This window comes from Podarcis bocagei (genome assembly GCF_964188305.1).
Source record: "Podarcis bocagei genome assembly, chromosome: 10".
Classification (NCBI taxonomy): Eukaryota; Metazoa; Chordata; class Lepidosauria; order Squamata; family Lacertidae; genus Podarcis; species Podarcis bocagei.
The window spans coordinates 2,391,357-2,408,031 of record NC_138135.1 but is presented as its reverse complement, the minus strand read 5'-3'; the positions used below and the strand labels follow the sequence as shown (position 1 = coordinate 2,408,031).

The following is a 16,675-nucleotide window of genomic DNA, read 5'->3' as shown; positions in this document are numbered from 1 at the left end:
TTGTGGCTGGAAGTTTTGGGGGTGCAGAACCAGGAAAGCTCCTGCCGCCATGATCCTTCCAATGGGGATTCAGGCCTCATCCTGGGATTGAAATTGCCCTGGTTGTGCTGGTTGATGATCTCCAACGGGCCAGAGGCTGAGGGGGAAGCTGTTTCCTGGTTCTGCTGGTTCTCTCAGCGGCTTTGGAGACCTTTGGCCATGGTGTCCTTCTGGACCCTCTAGGGGAGCTGGGGGCCCTGCTATGCAGTGGTTCCCCTCCTTCCTCCTGGGCCATGTCCAGAAAGTGGTGTTCAGACCCCTGGATGCTTACTTGTGGGGTGCCCCAGGACTCCATTCTCTCCCCCATGCTTTTTACTATCTATATGCAGCCACTGGGAGAGATCATCAGGGGGTTTGGGCTGGGTGTTCACCAGTATGTGGATGATGCCCAGCTCTTCCTTTATTCCCCCCCCCCCAATTTTTTAAATTAATTTTCCAAACAATTATACAATTTTCCAAAATACAACAAATTACTTCTTCTTTTTTGAACTTCCTTCAGCGTCTCTGACAATCATTCATATTTATAACTGTAGTTACACATTCCTCCTTTCGTATTGCCATTACACTTCCCTTCTCCCACTATTTCCCTTTAACAATACTTCTCCGTTTTTACAGTGCCTCTTGAAATCCCACTAGCGTTGTGTTCACACCACATATGTTTTTCAGCTAATCTACAAACTTTCCCCAGTCTTCGATGAACTTTTGGTCTTTGGTATATCTGATTTTCCCAGTTAATTTATCCAATTCCGCATCGTCTGTCATTTTCAATCTCATTTCTCTTCCTTTCTTTTAAATTGGAACTAGTGAAGATGGTGAATGCCCTGTGTGTCTGTTTGGAGGTGGTTGGAGGATGGATGGCAGCTAACACATTGAGGTTGAATCCTGACAAGTCAGAAATACTGTCCCTGGGGGAGGGTGGGAGCCTTCCTGGTCCTGATGGGGTAACTGTGCCCATGAAGGACCTGGTGTGCAGCCTGGGGGTCACCGCCTTCTGGGATCCATTTGTGAACATAATGTGGGAGTCAACTCTTTTTATACTTTTATAGAAGATTGTGTCGTGTCTTATCTTTTTATGAGGGACTAAAGGGGAAATTACCAAGGAATCTTATTTTAAAGGCTTTAGCGAGCCTAAGCAAATGCATCCGCTGTAAGTTTATAAGGGAGAATGTTACTCTGCTAAATTGTACAGGCATAGAAAAGTACGGATCTAAGTACAGCGATAATTCCTAACCTATCGGTTCAAGAAGGTTCTGGTGGTTTTACTCTGCATGATTCAAAGCTGGTGTTTTCTCTAGATCATGGGGAGGCAAACTAAGGCCTGGGGGTATAAATGTGATGATGATGATGATCTTGTGGGGTTTTTAAAAGTTATTTTGGAATTCGTACTGCTATATCAGCTCACAAAATGTTATAGGTGGAAAAAATCACAGGGTTGCTGTAAAATATAATCCCACCCACAAACTCATTCATATACATTCTGTAAATTTGGGGAGGTCACACACCTCACCTGTGCTAATACTGGCAGTCTTTGGCCTCCACAGGCACACCCGGTGTGTAGAGCCTCCAGCCACAGTCTATCCTGAAAAGGGGTCCTTTGACTGGGAAGATGACACGCAGCGTAAATTAATAATGCAGAGTTTTAAAGAATAAAAGCTTTACTGAATTAAAAGAAGCTTCTTCATAAACCACATGGTTCCAAACAGTTTGACTGAGATTGCATGCAGACTCTGCTCACGGCTGAGACAGACAGACTCTTGCTGAAATCTTACAGAGAGCACAAAGTGCAACTGGCTACTACGTCACATGTCAGAATGACTCCACAGTTAGCAGTGAAGCCTGAATAAACTGAGGAGGCCCAAATGACTGTGCAGTCCCTGCACTTCCCAGCCTGCTTGGCTGCTTCTGCTCTCATGTGTCTTTGTCACGTGACAAAAGATTCATGCAGTCGCTGTCATCGGATGATGAAGGATTGTATCTCAGCTTGTCAGTCACTCTGACGCTGCCTACAAAGAATAAGAGGAACAGAAATGCTTTTGAGGTGCAACTTCTGTATCAATCCTGAGAGCCATTCCATGGACTCTGCACCCGTTTCTGAGGACAGGTGTACATTATCCTCATCCTCAGCGGAAAAGACGCTTAAAGATGGAAGCCTGAGAGAGAGGAAAAGGTTTCTGGCTGCTTCCTGGGTGGGATTGCGGAAACAAAGAGCCGCTTCTGAGAAGGCCTCTCCCCTCCCCTCTTGTCACGGCTAAAAATTAACCGCTGTTTCTTTAATGCTTAAAAAGCTGCGGGTTGTATATATAGAGTGAGAAATGTTAGTTTGGTGTCGGGTTGGTTGGTTGGTGAAAGCTGGCAGTGTTGATGTATCTACAGTTGGTCAGTCGCTTTTGCAGAAAGACTTTTGAGAATACAGTGGTACCTCGGGTTAAGTACTTCATTCGTTCCAGAGTTCCATTCGTAACCTGAAACTGTTCTTAACCTGAAGCACCACTTTAGCTAATGGGGCCTCCTGCTGCCGCTGTGCCGCCAGAGCATGATTTCTGTTTTCATCCTGAAGCAAAGTTCTTAACCTGAGGTATTATTTCTCAGTTATTGGAGTCTGTAACCTGAAGCGTCTGTAACCCGAGGTACCACTGTAAAAGCAGAAAGCACTCTGCAAGGATGCTCTTCTCGTGGACTCTTTCATGCTGACAAGGGCCCAAGGAGCAGGCTGAGGCGACCAAGGGAGGCCAGAACCTTCTCTTTTCTTTTCACAAATACTGACATCTCTTCCTCTGGACTTCCTCTCCTCTCCAGGGGACCAAGGAATGGACTGGGCAGAATCGCTGTGTCTGGACAGGGCAGGGGCTTATGGGGCAGGAAGAGGATGGAGATTGCGGGAAGGAAGGGTGGGGGACAGGACCCCCACTTTCCAGGGATCTCTCTCTGGTCGCCTTGAAGGGGGGGGTCGATTACTGGGCGGGAGAGAGAGGCCAAGGCTGTTCCACCAGAGATCCCCCGCAGCTGCCACAATGGAGACGCGATATCTCCCCCCGCCGCCAATGCTGCCCTTCCCTGCCCCATGGATGCTCCTCTCCCTCCCCCCCTCTACCCCCTCTCTCTCTCCTGAGTCTCCCCTGCATCCAGAGGCTCCCTTGGCTCTGCTCACCCCACACCCTGAGCCCCCATCTCTCCAGCCGGAGGCGCCCCCCCCAAGAGAAGATGGGAGGGACAGGGGGGTCTCTATCCAGGCGTCTCTCGCGCCGCTTAACCCTTTCATGGGCCGCTTTTCTCCGCGCAGAGCCAGGGGAGACGGGTGAGGGGTCCGCCCTGCGAGGAAAGCCCCCTGGGGGCGCTTGGGGGAGCTGGCGGGGGTCTCTGGGTCCTTTCGCCCCCTCTCCGCCCCCCCCCGCGACCCCTTTACCTCTTTCTCCTCGCTCCCGATCCTCCTTTCCTGCAACATCCACGGGGGGGGGGTCCCCTGCCTCCTCCCTCCCCTTCCAAAAAGCGCCCCCCTCCCAGCTAAGGGGCAGAGCAGCAATCCGGAGTGGAAGCTCCACTTCCGGGAGAAGCAGGCAGGGTGGGAGGGGGCTCACCCCCCCATTCCTTCAGCAGAAGCCGGATTGGAGGAGAAGGAGGAGGAGGAGGAGCAATGTATTGGGGGAGGGATTTGGGATGATGGGGGCGGGGTGAGAGAAGGATGTGCCGGGAGGGGAGGAAAAGTATTGAGCGGGTGGGGGGGGGAGAAGGAGGAGTAGAGATCCCCCCCCCCGTCTTCCTTGTGGGGATCAGGAGAGGGGGGAGGGGCTGATCCCGACAATCCAACAGCGAAGTCACAAAATGAGTTCTGCATGGAAATCAGATCAGACTCCGAGTTCGTGTTTTGGCAACATGACAAGTCTGTCTGTCCGTCGGGATGCCTGAGGATTCCTGCTCGCTGCCTTTTCCTGGCCAGCCTGAGAGATCACTGGAAAGGGCGGATTTCTTGACTCCAGAATCCATCTTGGCAGACCCTTTTCATTCAGGCATAGAGATCTGCTCTTTGGTCCAGTCTGCTTGGATCATGTGGATCATCAATGGTTCATATGGATCATCCATGATGCCATACCCGTCTCACGGAGAGGGGGGCTCAGGATGAATCTCCTGCCACGTGACTGGGGGAGTCTGGGGGCTGACGGGGGTCAGACAGGGCTGCTGTTTTGCTCTCCTTACTATTTCAGCTCAGGTTTTACTGAAATGGGTGGATTCATTGAGGAAACGGGGCTACGTTGCAAAGAGGCCAATGTGTCTACTTTGTTACCACCCAGTGAGTTGTGTTGCAAAGGCCATTTGCAGAAAGGCTCCTATTGTATCACCTGCGGCCACATGCCGGAGTTTGGGTCTTTTTGCGGAAATGTGTCTCTATAAATGCACTTATCCCCTTGAGTTTATAATGGCAAGACATTAAATCCCATGAGATGTGCAAACTGGAAGCACCACTCTGCAGCCCTGCCTGATGCACGCTTACTTAGGAGTAACCCCTACGCCGTTCCATCTGATGCACGCTTACTCAGAAGTAAGTCCCCATAGTCGCCTTTGGCTGGGCTTGACCATCCAGGGGTCCTTTACCTTGGGTAACAGGGGCCAGCCCCCTGCTGCAGCCCCAGCCCCTGCTGGCTGGTCACATTTTCCACGCCAAGAAACTGGGCAGAGCCTTTAGGAGCCTCCGGCTGAACCTGCTGCTCTTCTCCCTGGCACCGCCATCTCCACGCAGGTGCCCCCGAGGCAGGTTGGCCTGCAGTTCCCCTCAGTGCCAGCCAGCACGATGCCTGCACTCAGAACACCTGGAGGGCACTGGCTGAAGTCTGGGAGCCCTCGGTGCCAATGCGCAGCTGCTTTGCTTTTCCTCCGCCTGGCGGACATCAACACAGCACCCTACAGGGGGGTGGTCTCTTGTTCAGATGCCCTCCCTGGGGAAGAGTCGTTGGCCACAGGAAAGTGTGCCAGGAGGGGCCATTGAGAGGGCAGTCTGGCACAGCCAGTGGGGAGAGTGCCTTCCTTGGGTGGGGTGGGGGGAGCTTGGATGGCCCCCTGCCTGTGATGCTTAGCTGAGATTCCTGCTATGCTGGGGGTTCAACTAGATGACTCAGGAGGGCCCTCCCTACTTTACACTTGGAAGCCCCCGCACTGCCCACTCCACACCACCCAGATGGGACTCTCTTGTCCAACCCCACAAGGCCATTCCTCTGTCTGGACGGGGAGGGGGAGATAAGGTTCGCCAGCACTGCAGCCCCTAACTTTCAAGCTGGGGCAGAGATGCAGATGCTCCAGGGTCTGGGCTGGCCACAGGCACCCATGGGCGTGGATGTTGAGCCTTTCTTTGAGAGGGGGGGTGTTACAGAAAAATCTAGGTGCGAGGCTGCTCAGTCCCCCAGCTCGTCGGGCTGAGCCTGCGGGTCCCTGCGGAATAAAGGGAGGAGTCCAGCCAACCGGAGCAAATAAAGAGAGATTGCAAGGAGAGAGATTGCAAGGAGCTCCAAAGGGACTTCTCCAAACGGGCTGAATGGGCCGAAAATACAGTTCATTGTCAATGAGATTAAAGTGATGCATGTTGGGCGGAAAAAACCCTACGCCCGTTAATATAATGTACAGGCTCATGGGGTCTGAACAGGGTTTCTTTGTGTGCTCTAGGAGACCAGGGGAGAGGGGAGCTGGTCACAGCAGGAGGGGGAGTCTCCCTGGATGCTTCAGCAGCCGGCCTCCTCTGGGTCTCCTGGCCCCCTCCTCTCCCCTCTCTGAGCCTAAACTGCTCTCTGCCCCAGCCTCTTCCTGCTCACCAAACCCTGTTTCCTCCTCATCTTGCAACACCAACCCTCCCGTTCTGCTCCCTTTCCTCCCTCTTTCTGCGAACTGCCATCCCCTCACCAGTCCCCAGGATCTAAGCCTTCTTCCCTTGTAGGTCCCCCAACTGGTGCCTCCCCCCCCCAGCACCCAGCTGTTCCATGACAGAAAAAGCAGAAACAACAGTAAAATCAGTGTGATAGCAGTATGAACTGTGGGCCTCTGGTAGGAAAACTCTCTTGCAGCATGACTGAATAAAAACTTCTGGGACTATGGAAAAATACTACCTTCCCCAAACCCCAGAAAAAGCTGGAGCTCTGGGGTTGCCCCATGGGGTTCAAGAGTGAAGATGGGCCCATCAGGAGACTTCCCTGGTCCCCGCAGCCCCTCCATTCCCCTCTTGCAATTAGGCTTGGGGGAAAATCACCCATTAACTTACAGTATTGTCAGTTTTCTTCAGAATGCTGAGGAGGCAGTCATGAATTTCTGGTGAAGAATCAGTGCTTGGAGATCATGCGGTGGGGGGATGACAGAGTTTGGTGCAAAAACCATCTTGCATGCTTGAGTAGAGCAACTCCAGGGCATGAGCCAAGTAGCAGCAGGGTAGGGGCCACGTGCAGAGCAAGTCCCACACTGAGGTCAAAAACACACACAGAGGCAGCAGGACTTCTTCAGTTATACTTTACTGAGCTTTCAAAGCATACAGTTCTTACTGGGTCCCCAGTGAGGCACAAAACTTGGCTGCTGAGAGCAAATCCAGTTTCAGCAATAGAAAAATACAGCACACAGGATGTCTAAGTCAGGCACACAAACCGGCAGAAGGGAGCAAGGGAGGAAAGAGGCTGGAAGGACACAGGGTAATGGATGTGTGTCTTTTGCTTCCTGTCGCCTGGGAGGGAAGTCAGCAACTCGGCATCTGCAGGGGCTTCACAAAGAAAAGCTTTCTGCCAGCTGCTTCCAGGCAAATGACATCCCAGAAATCCAGATTCACCAACTCCCCCTCACTATCCAAAGGTACCTTACATCTAAAATTATACTCACTAGAGTGAGACGTTACCTTCATTATTTCATTACTATACAGTTTTACATATAAACAGCAGAACCTCAAATACATGACATGCTTTTAAGATGGATTTCCTGCTCAGTTCTGTGGAGTTTGGATGAAAAGGTATGAACCTTTTAAGAGATCTCTTGCAGACAGTTGTCTTTACATTAGAGATTCAGGCTTGAAACAATAAGTGGTTCAGGTGTTTGTTGATGATATCTTGATCATGGCACAGACAAGTAAACAGGTGGAGAAGTTTGCTAGGGAGCTTGGAAAACGGTTCAAGATCAAGCAGCTTGGAGATGTCAAATCGTATTTAGGCTTAGAGATCACAAGAGCAAGTGATGGAAGCTTTTTGCTTCGCCAGAAAGGTAAGATTGAACAGTTGCTTGAGAATTTCAGGATGTCTGATTGTGCAGGTGCCAAAACTCCCATGGAGGCTGGATACATGAAGGAGTGTCAGCAAGTAGAACGCGTTGTGTTCGAAAATACTGAACTCTTTCAGTCAGCTCTGGGTAGTCTACTGTATCTGTCACAGTGGAGCAGACCAGACATAGTGTTTGCTGTCAATCTGCTCAGTAGAGAGGCTTCAAGTCCTAGTGTGCAGGCCTGGAATGGTATTAAGCGGGTGCTACGTTACCTGCAAGATACCAAAGACTTTTGCCTCAAGATGTCAGCTGAGGGCGGTGTCAAGCTGACCGCATGGGTGGATTCGGATTGGGCTAACCTTGAGGACCGCAAATCAGTGTCAGGCCTAGTGGTGAAGTTTGGAGACTCAGTAGTTGGGTGGAGGTCCCGGAAGCAAAGTCTCATAGCGCTTTCATCTACTGAAGCTGAGTTCAGTGCTCTATCAGAGGTTTGCAGAGAGCTGGAGTTCTATGTGTGTTTGGTCAAGGAAATCTGTGGAGAGCATTGTCTGCCCATTGTGGTGCATGAAGACAATCAACCATGCCTCAAATTGGCCGAGACGGGGCAATTCAAGGCGAGGACCAAACATTTGGACATACGTTTCCGGAATGTATGTCAGAGTGTTCATGAGGGGCTAGTTGCTCTGAAATACTGTCCCTCAACCAAGAACCTCGCTGATGGTTTCACAAAACCATTAACCTTCCAGAAGCACGAGGAGTTCTGTGAGGGTCTGTGTATGGGGAAAGCATTGTTGGCTATTGTCCCCAGATGCAGGACAAGAGGGGGTGTGGAGTTTGGAACTGACAGGGTTAAAACTCTGTGGTGTCCTGTATCTGGGAGGAGCTTGACGCAGAGAAGTGAGTCACAGTCTGTATCTCTGTTCAGACTTGCTTTCGATTCTGCCTAAGACACAGCTCAACTCAGAGGCTGCGTGTGTGCTTTTGAGCACAGAAGATGCCGGAAAGCTCCGATGGAATGTGACTGATTTATGGCTTGTAAATAAACGCTTCTAGAGATAAGAACCGAACTGTCTTTGGACTTGATTTATCCCTCATCTCACACGGACGCAGGACCGCTGCTACTCTGCTCTCCTGCCCAGGTCAGCCTCAAGCCCCAAAGCAGAGCTGCACAGGGGAAGCGCTGACTGGACGCAGGAATTGATTCTCCCAAAAGTTCATTGATGTGAACAAAAGAGTGGAATCTGAAAGGAACATGTCCCACACTCCATACATCTAAATGGGTTCTCCCCTCTGAGTCCTTAGATGTTCCTTAAACACTCCATTATAACTAAAGCACTTTCTGCAATCTTTCCCTTTAAACAGCTTCTCCTCTTTGAGGGTTGATGGGTTTGTAGGGTGTCAGCTGTTAAAGTTCTCCCTGTCCATGAGTCTGTTGATATAGGACTTCCACTAGGACTGAACCTCTGTCTACTTGACATTTATAGGGTTTCTCTCATGTGGGAGTTTGTTGATGTAAATCAAGGGTTCCACTCGGACTGAAGGTCCTTCCAAACTCCATACATTTAAATGGTTTCTCCCCTGTGTGAGTCAGATGATGTCTTCTAAGGCTTGCATTGAAACTGAAGCTCTTTGTATTGATGGAAGAGATTCATAAAGACCAAGCGGGCTTTCTCCCGGGAAGACACTTGTCTGATAATTTGAGGAACATAATTGATATTTTGGAAAAACTAGAAGTGAATATAAACACTAAAGCAGTTCTGATATTTGTGGATGCGGAGAAAGCTTTTGACAATATGTCTTGGAGTTTCATGAAGAAGAACCTACAGGGGATGGGGGTAGGCCAAGGTTTTGAAAATGGTATAGGTGCAATATACTCTGAACAAAAGGCTAAATTAATTGTAAATAATGTGCTGACGGAAGAATTTAAGATAGAAAAAGGGACACGACAGGGGTGCCCTATCTCCCCACTGCTTTTCATATCGGTCCTGGAGGTTCTGCTGAATATGATTAGAAGGGACCGGTTGGTTAAAGGTATACAGGTCGGAGCCAAACAGTACAAACTGAGAGCATTTGCAGATGACTCAGTATTGACGTTACAGGAGCCAGAATCTAGTACTAAAAGGGTTTTAGAATTAATTCAAGAATTTGGTCAAGTGGCAGGATTTAAACTGAAGAAGCTAAAAACTAAGGTTTTAGAGAAAAATTTAACACCGATTGAAAGAGAGAGGTTTCAGAATGAGACAGGCCTGACTGTGGTTAAGAAAGTGAAATACTTGGGGATTAATATGACAGCCAAAACTGGGAACTTATTTAAAGATAATTATGAAACATGTTGTACAGAAGTGAAAAAAGATTTAGAAATTTGGTCAAATTTAAAGCTTTCACTGTTGGGTCGTATTGCTGTGATAAAAATGAATGTATTGCCTAGAATGTTGTTTTTGTTTCAGACATTGCAAACTGTGGACAAGATGGACTGTTTCAAGAAGTGGCAGAGAGATATCTCTAGATTTGTCTGGCAGGGCAAGAAGCCCAGAATAAAATTTAAGACATTAATTGATGCAAAAAAAAAGGGGTGGATTTGCCCTGCCAGACTTTAAACTTTACTATGAATCAGCAGCTTTTTGCTGGTTGAAAGAATGGCTACTTCTTGAAAATACAGACATTTTGGATCCAGAAGGCTTTAACAACGTATTTGGATGGCATGCATATTTATGGTATGATAAGGTCAAAGCACATAAAGCATTCAAAAATCATATTGTCAGGAAAGCATTGTTTAATGTTTGGATAAGATACAAGGATTTATTGGAAAATAAAACCCCAAGGTGGTTGTCACCGATGGAAGCGAAAGCTCTGAAAAGGCTCAATATGGAGGCCAAATGGCCGAAATATTGGGAAATTTTGGAACAAGAAGGAGATAGACTGAAACTGCAGAGTTTTGAGAAATTAAAAAACAAAGTGTGAGACTGGCTACATTATTATCAGATAATGGAGGCATATAATTTGGATAAGAAAATTGGCTTCCAGGTAGAAAAATCAAAATTAGAAACAGAACTGTTAGAACCCAAAACTAAGATTTTGTCAAAGATGTATAACTTGCTGTTGAAATGGAATACTCAGGATGAAACGGTGAAATCTGCTATGATTAAATGGGCACAAGATGTTGGACATAATATTATGTTTGCTGACTGGGAACAGTTATGGACCACAGGTATGAAGTTTACGGCATGTAATGCCCTAAGAGAGAATCTTATGAAAATGATATACAGGTGGTACATGACCCCAGTCAAGCTTGCAAAAATTTATCATTTGCCCGATAATAAATGCTGGAAATGTAAAGAAACTGAAGGTACATTCTTTCACCTTTGGTGGACGTGCCCAAGGATTAAGGCCTTCTGGGAAATTATATATAATGAACTGAAAAAGGTATTTAAATATACCGTATTTTTTGCACCATAACACTCACTTTTTTCCTCCTAGAAAGTAAGGAGAAATGTCTGTGCGTGTTATGGAGGAAATGCCTACAGGTGGCATGCCTACAGATTTTCCTCCTGTAAAAACTACGTGCGTGTTATGGTCGGGTGCGTGTTATAGAGCGAAAAATACGGTACCTTCTTGAAGAAACCAGAGGCCTTTCTTCTGGGCATTGTCGGCCAATTGGTGTCAAAGAAGGACAGAACTTTTTTTTATGTATGCTACAACAGCAGCAAGAATACTCATTGCAAAGTATTGGAAGACACAAGAACTACCCACTTTGGAAGAATGGCAGATGAAGGTGATGGATTACATGGAACTGGCAGAAATGACTAGCAGAATCCGAGACCAGGGAGAAGAGTCAGTGGAAGAAGATTGGAAGAAATTTAAAGACTATCTACAGAAATATTGTAAAATTAATGAATGATAAAATGATGTTGGATAGCAATTAAGGGTTCCCAGCTGTAATGCTTTAAGAGAATATGAAAAAAGGGTTCTAAATGGGTTAAAATCTAATGGTAAGGATTTGCTGAACCAATGAATTGAAGCGGAATACAAAAAAGGGAGGTATGAGGAGGTCCGGGAAATAAGCTAAAGGAAAATAAGTAATAGAAAATAGGTGTGTTTTTAACTGTTTTTATTTTGTATTTTTCTTTTTCTTTTTTACTGTAATATTTCAAAAATCTTAATAAATATTATATATATATAAAAAAAAGAAACTGAAGCTCTTTCCGCATTCCATGCATTCTTATGGTTTCTCCCCTGTGTGTCCCCGTTGATGCCTATTGCGGTGCCCACTCTGACTGAAGCTCTTTCCACACTCCATACATTGAAATGGTTTTTCACCTGTGTGAGTCCGTTGATGTGAACTTAAGTTTCCATTTCGACTGAAGCTTTTTCCACACTCCATACATTGAAATGGTTTCTCCCCTGTGTGAATCCGTTGATGATTTCTAAGGTCTCCACTCTGACTGAAGCTCTTTCCGCACTTTATGCATTTATATGGTTTCTCCCCTGTGTGAATCCGTTGATGATTTCTAAGGTCTCCACTCTGACTGAAGCTCTTTCCGCACTCTATACATTTATATGGTTTCTCCCCTGTGTGAGTCCGTTGATGCATATTGCACTGCCCACTCTGAATGAAGCTCTTTCCACACTCCATACATTTATATGGTTTTTCACCAGTGTGACTTCGCTGGTGTAATTTAAGTTCTCCATTCCGCCTGAAGCTCTTCCCACACTCCATGCATTTGAAAGGTTTTTCACCCATGTGAATCCGTAGATGTGAACTTAACTGTCTTCTCTGACAGAAGCGTTTTCCACACTCCCTACATTTAAAAGGTTTCTCCCCTGTATGCGTCCGTTGATGCATATTGCGTTTTCCAATCTGACTGAAGCTCTTTCCACACTCCATACATTTATATGGTTTCTCCCCTGTGTGAATCCGTTGATGTTTTCTAAGTCTATCACTCTGACTGAAGCTCTTTCCACACTCCATACATTTATATGGTTTTTCACCCGTGTGAGTCCGTTGATGTATTCTAAGTTTATCACTCTGACTGAAGCTCTTTCCGCACTCTATACATTTATATGGTTTCTCCCCTGTGTGAATCCGTTGATGTTTTCTAAGGTCTGCACTATAACTAAAGCTCTTTCCGCACTCTATACATTTATATGTTTTCTCCCCTGTGTGAGTCCGTTGATGTGAACTTAAGTGTCCACTCTGACGGAAGCTTTTCCCGCACTCCATGCATTTAAATGGTTTTTCCCCTGTGTGAGTCCGCTGATGTATATTGCGGTATTGACTCTGACTGAAGTTCTTCCCACACTCCCTGCATTGGAATCCTTTCTTGTCCATGTGAGTCCGCTGATGTGTTCTAAGTTTTCTACTATCAGTGAAACTTTTCCCACACTCCATACTTTTAAATGTTTTCACCCCTCTCAGAGTCATTGATGTGAGCTATGTGTCCTCATTCAATGAAGCATATCCCACATTTCACACATTTTAATTTCTATTCCTCATGAAATGAAAGGTGCCCCATTCCTTGGAATTCTGAATGTCTTCTCCATCACCTTCTTCAGAGTGGGAGGAAAGGAAATCCTGTTTGGGTTTCAAGGAAGAGAACAAACGGAAAGAGAGCACATCAAGCTCCATTAGCCCCTTCTCTTATTTCAACATCTCCTACATTCTCCACTGTCCTACCCATGTTCCCAATTTTTTGGAAATGAAAAAGCAATGTCATCAAATGAGAGTAATGCATCACCACCTTTCATAATCCTCAATCATTGCAAATAAAGCAGCATGATCTTGGAATAAGCCTTTTCAAATCCATTGTTTCCTCACAGGAAAGGCAGCTGCTCTCTGTCCGTGAACAGGCCCTCTCTTTCTCTGGTCCATCGTTCCTTTGGACATTCCCCATCCTCTGCATCATAATCCTGCATCCACCTCTAGATCTTTATGAATCACCTGCACAGTCTCATTGGCCACAAGAGGTCCATGTGGACCATTTTGGGAGGCCCAGGTCTACATCTTCTCCAGGGACTGTGGTCTGGGTCAGTCAGAGAACTAGTGACAAGGCTTGGTGCTTGGGGTCAGCTGAATGGGTGCTCAGGGAAACTCCTGTTCTTGGAGACCTCCATCTACATGCCTCAGATTGCATGGAGAGAGCAGGAGAAGCAGAAGAAAAGCAGCTGGCACATCGGAATCCCAGACCCCCACTACTCCTTATAATAATGATGGCCTGCCTGATCTCGAGCCCATCCTAAAGTGACACTGAAAAAGCTGCATATTAAAGGCAAATGGATAACTGTACTAGTGAAAACTTCAACCTTGAATATGTAGTGTTGAATTATTGATGGCCTGAAGTTGTGTTATTTCTAGAGACATGAATTCATTCTTCTTCTGTCTCAAATACAGCTATTATATGATGTCATGAGGTGTCATGGGAGCGGATGTACTTTTGGTGGTCCCCACCGTGCACTCAGCTCTCACCTGTGCCTTCCAGAAGCTGTCAGGATGAATCAGGGGCCACAATCCCAGGAATGGCTTCAACCGGCTGGCAAAACCAGGTGAGGATAGCTGATGGGTCTCAAATCCTTGGGGGGCTGGGCAATTCTGCTGCACCTGAAGTCAAGCCCTGGTGGATGGAGAGGAGGAGAAGAACAGTGAATCCCACAGTCTAGAAGGCAGTTTCTTCCCGTGCAGAAGATGAAAATGAAGGGCAGATGGGATCGTCAACCGGGGAAGGAAGCCCATCGAGAAGGAAAACTCTGGTCCTAAATCTTCACTGCCTCGTGAGTTATGTTCAGGAGAAGAAAAGGCTATGGAGGGAAACCTACACAAATCTTGAGTGGAGTCTCTAAGACGGTTGGATGGGGTCCTGCACACCTTCTTCATTCAACTCCTGCAGCCAAGCTGGTGCCAAACATACTGCTCTGCTTTCCTTGGGACCATATTAGCCGGGCTGAGAAGGGGGTCTGGTTGTCTAGGCAGCCCAGGACCCCCAAACACCCTGCCCAGGCTGGCAGTGCTACAAACACAGCAGTTTCAAGGGGGGAGATGGGCTCAGAGCTGTGTATCAAAGTCTCTCCGATGTGGAACAAGGGAAACAGAAACAAAATTTACATCATAAAGGTAAAGAGACCCCTGACTATTAGGGAGCCAGCGGCATACAGCTTCCGGGTCCTGTGGCCAGCATGACTGAGCCGCTTCTGGCGAACCAGAGCAGCGCATGGAAACGCCGTTTACCTTCCCGCCGGAGTGGTACCTATTTATCTACCTGCACTTTGACGTGCTTTCGAACTGCTAGGTTGGCAGGAGCAGGGGCCGAGCAATGGGAGCTCACCGCATCACGGGGATTCAAACCGCCGACCTTCTGATTGGCAAGTCCTACGCTCTGTGGTTTAACCCACAGCACCACCCGGATCCCATATTTACATCATACGGTACTGTAAAAGTATTCAAAATATTTGTTTTTCTAAGAAAAGACCACAATGTATCATGTGGCCCCTTCAAAGCTAATGAAAGTCTTGTGGCTGGAGCTTTTGGGGGTGCAGGACCAGGAAAGCTTCTGCCAGCATGATCCTTCCAACTGGGATTCAGGCCTCATCATGGGACTGAAATTGCCCTGGTTGTGCTGGTTGATGATCTCCAACGGGCCAGAGGTTGAGGGGGAAGCTGTTTCCTGGTTCTGCTGGATCTCTCAGCGGCTTTGGAGACCTTTGGCCATGGTGTCCTTCTGGACCCTCTAGGGGAGCTGGGGGCCCTGCTATGCAGTGGTTCCCCTCCTTCCTCCTGGGCCATGTCCAGAAAGTGGTGTTCAGACCCCTGGATGCTTACTTGTGGGGTGCCTCAGGACTCCATTCTCTCCCCCATGCTTTTTACTATCTATATGCAGCCACTGGGAGAGATCATCAGGGGGTTTGGGCTGCGTGTTCACCAGTATGTGGATGATGCCCAGCTCTTCCTTTCTTTTTTTCCCCAATTTTTTTTTATTAATTTTCCAAACAATTATACAATTTTCCAAAATACAACAGATTACTTCTTATTTTTTTTTGAACTTCCTTCAGCGTCTCTGACAATCATTCATATTTATAACTGTAGTTACACATTCCTCCTTTCGTATTGCCATTACACTTCCCTTCTCCGACTATTTCCCTTTAACAATACTTCTCCGTTTTTACAGTGCCTCTTGAAATCCCACTAGCGTTGTGTTCACACCACATATGCTTTTCAGATAATCTACAAACTTTCCCCACTCTTCGATGAACTTTTGGTCTTTGGTATATCTGATTTTCCCAGTTAATTTATCCAATTCCGCATCGTCTGTCATTTTCAATCTCATTTCTCTTCCTTTCTTTTAAATTGGAACTAGTGAGGATGGTGAATGCCCTGTGTGTCTGTTTGGAGGTGGTTGGAGGATGGATGGCGGCTAAGACATTGAGGTTGAATCCTGACAAGTCAGAAATACTGTCCCTGGGGGAGGGTGGGAGCCTTCCTGGTCCTGATGGGGTAACTGTGCCCCTGAAGGACCAGGTGTGCAGCCTGTGGGTCACCGCCTTCTGGGATCCATTTGTGAACAGAATGTGTGAATCAACTCTTTTTATACTTTTATAGAAGACTGTGTCGTGTCTATCTTTTTATGAGGGACTAAAGTGGAAATTACCAAGGAAACTTATTTTAGAGGCTTTAGCAAGCCGGAGCAAACGCATCCGCTGTAAGTTTAAAAGGGAGAATGTTACTCTGCTAAATTGTGCAGGCATAGAAAAGTAAGGATCTAAGTACAGCGATAATTCCTAACCTATCGGTTCAAGAAGGTTCTGGTAGTTTTACTCTGCATGATTCAAAGCTGGTGTTTTCTCTAGATCATGGGGAGGCAAACTAAGGCCTGGGGGTATAAATGCGATTGATGATGATGATGATGATCTTGTGGGGTTTTTAAAAGTTATTTTGGAATTCATACTGCTATATCAGCTCACAAAATGTTATAGGTGGAGAAAATCACAGGGTTGCTGTAAAATATACTCCCACCCACGACTTCTCATTTATATACAGTCTGTAAATTTGGGGAGGTCACACACCTCACCTGTGCTAATACTGGCAGTCTTTGGCCTCCACAGGCACACCCGGTGTGTAGAGCCTCCAGCCACAGGAACTGTCTATCAAGAAAAGGGGTCCTTTGACAGGGAAGATTCATGCAGTCGCTGTCATCGGATGATGATGGGTTGTATCTCAGCTTGTCAGTCACTCTGACATTGGCTACAAAGAATAAGAGGAACAGAAATGCTTTTGAGGTGCAGCTTCCGTATCAATCCTGAGAGCCATTCCATGGACTCTGCACCCCTGTTTCTGATGACAGGTGTACATTATCCTCATCCTCAAGAAAGGACAATTATTTTTTTTTTATTTTTTTTTAATTTTTTTATTTATGAAAAAGCACAAATACATACATAA

General features: G+C 46.8%; 2 protein-coding genes across 3 annotated transcripts in view; both read right to left on the bottom strand.

Moving 5' to 3' along the window:
• Positions 1-16,675, bottom strand: part of LOC308595584 (uncharacterized protein) — a 157,789-nt gene that overhangs the window by 42,769 nt on the left and 98,345 nt on the right. The window contains exon 1 of the mRNA XM_081209993.1: positions 3,443-3,629. The gene's annotated coding sequence lies outside the window, so the exon portion shown is untranslated. Of the gene's footprint in view, positions 1-3,442 lie in introns of the transcript that reaches the window.
• The window catches only part of LOC308595729 (uncharacterized protein), a 45,140-nt gene continuing 39,847 nt past the window's right edge, over positions 11,383-16,675 (bottom strand). The window contains exons 1-3 of one of the 2 annotated variants that reach the window (XM_081210392.1): positions 16,308-16,572; positions 13,715-13,859; positions 11,383-12,823 (exon numbers count right to left, since the gene is read on the bottom strand). In XM_081210392.1, the coding sequence (XP_081066518.1) occupies positions 11,471-12,673 (1,203 nt within the window). In that variant the 5' untranslated portion in view covers positions 12,674-12,823; positions 13,715-13,859; positions 16,308-16,572 and the 3' untranslated portion in view covers positions 11,383-11,470. Of the gene's footprint in view, positions 12,824-13,714; positions 13,860-16,307; positions 16,573-16,675 lie in introns of those variants that run through there. The other variant, XM_081210393.1, reaches the window with a different exon arrangement.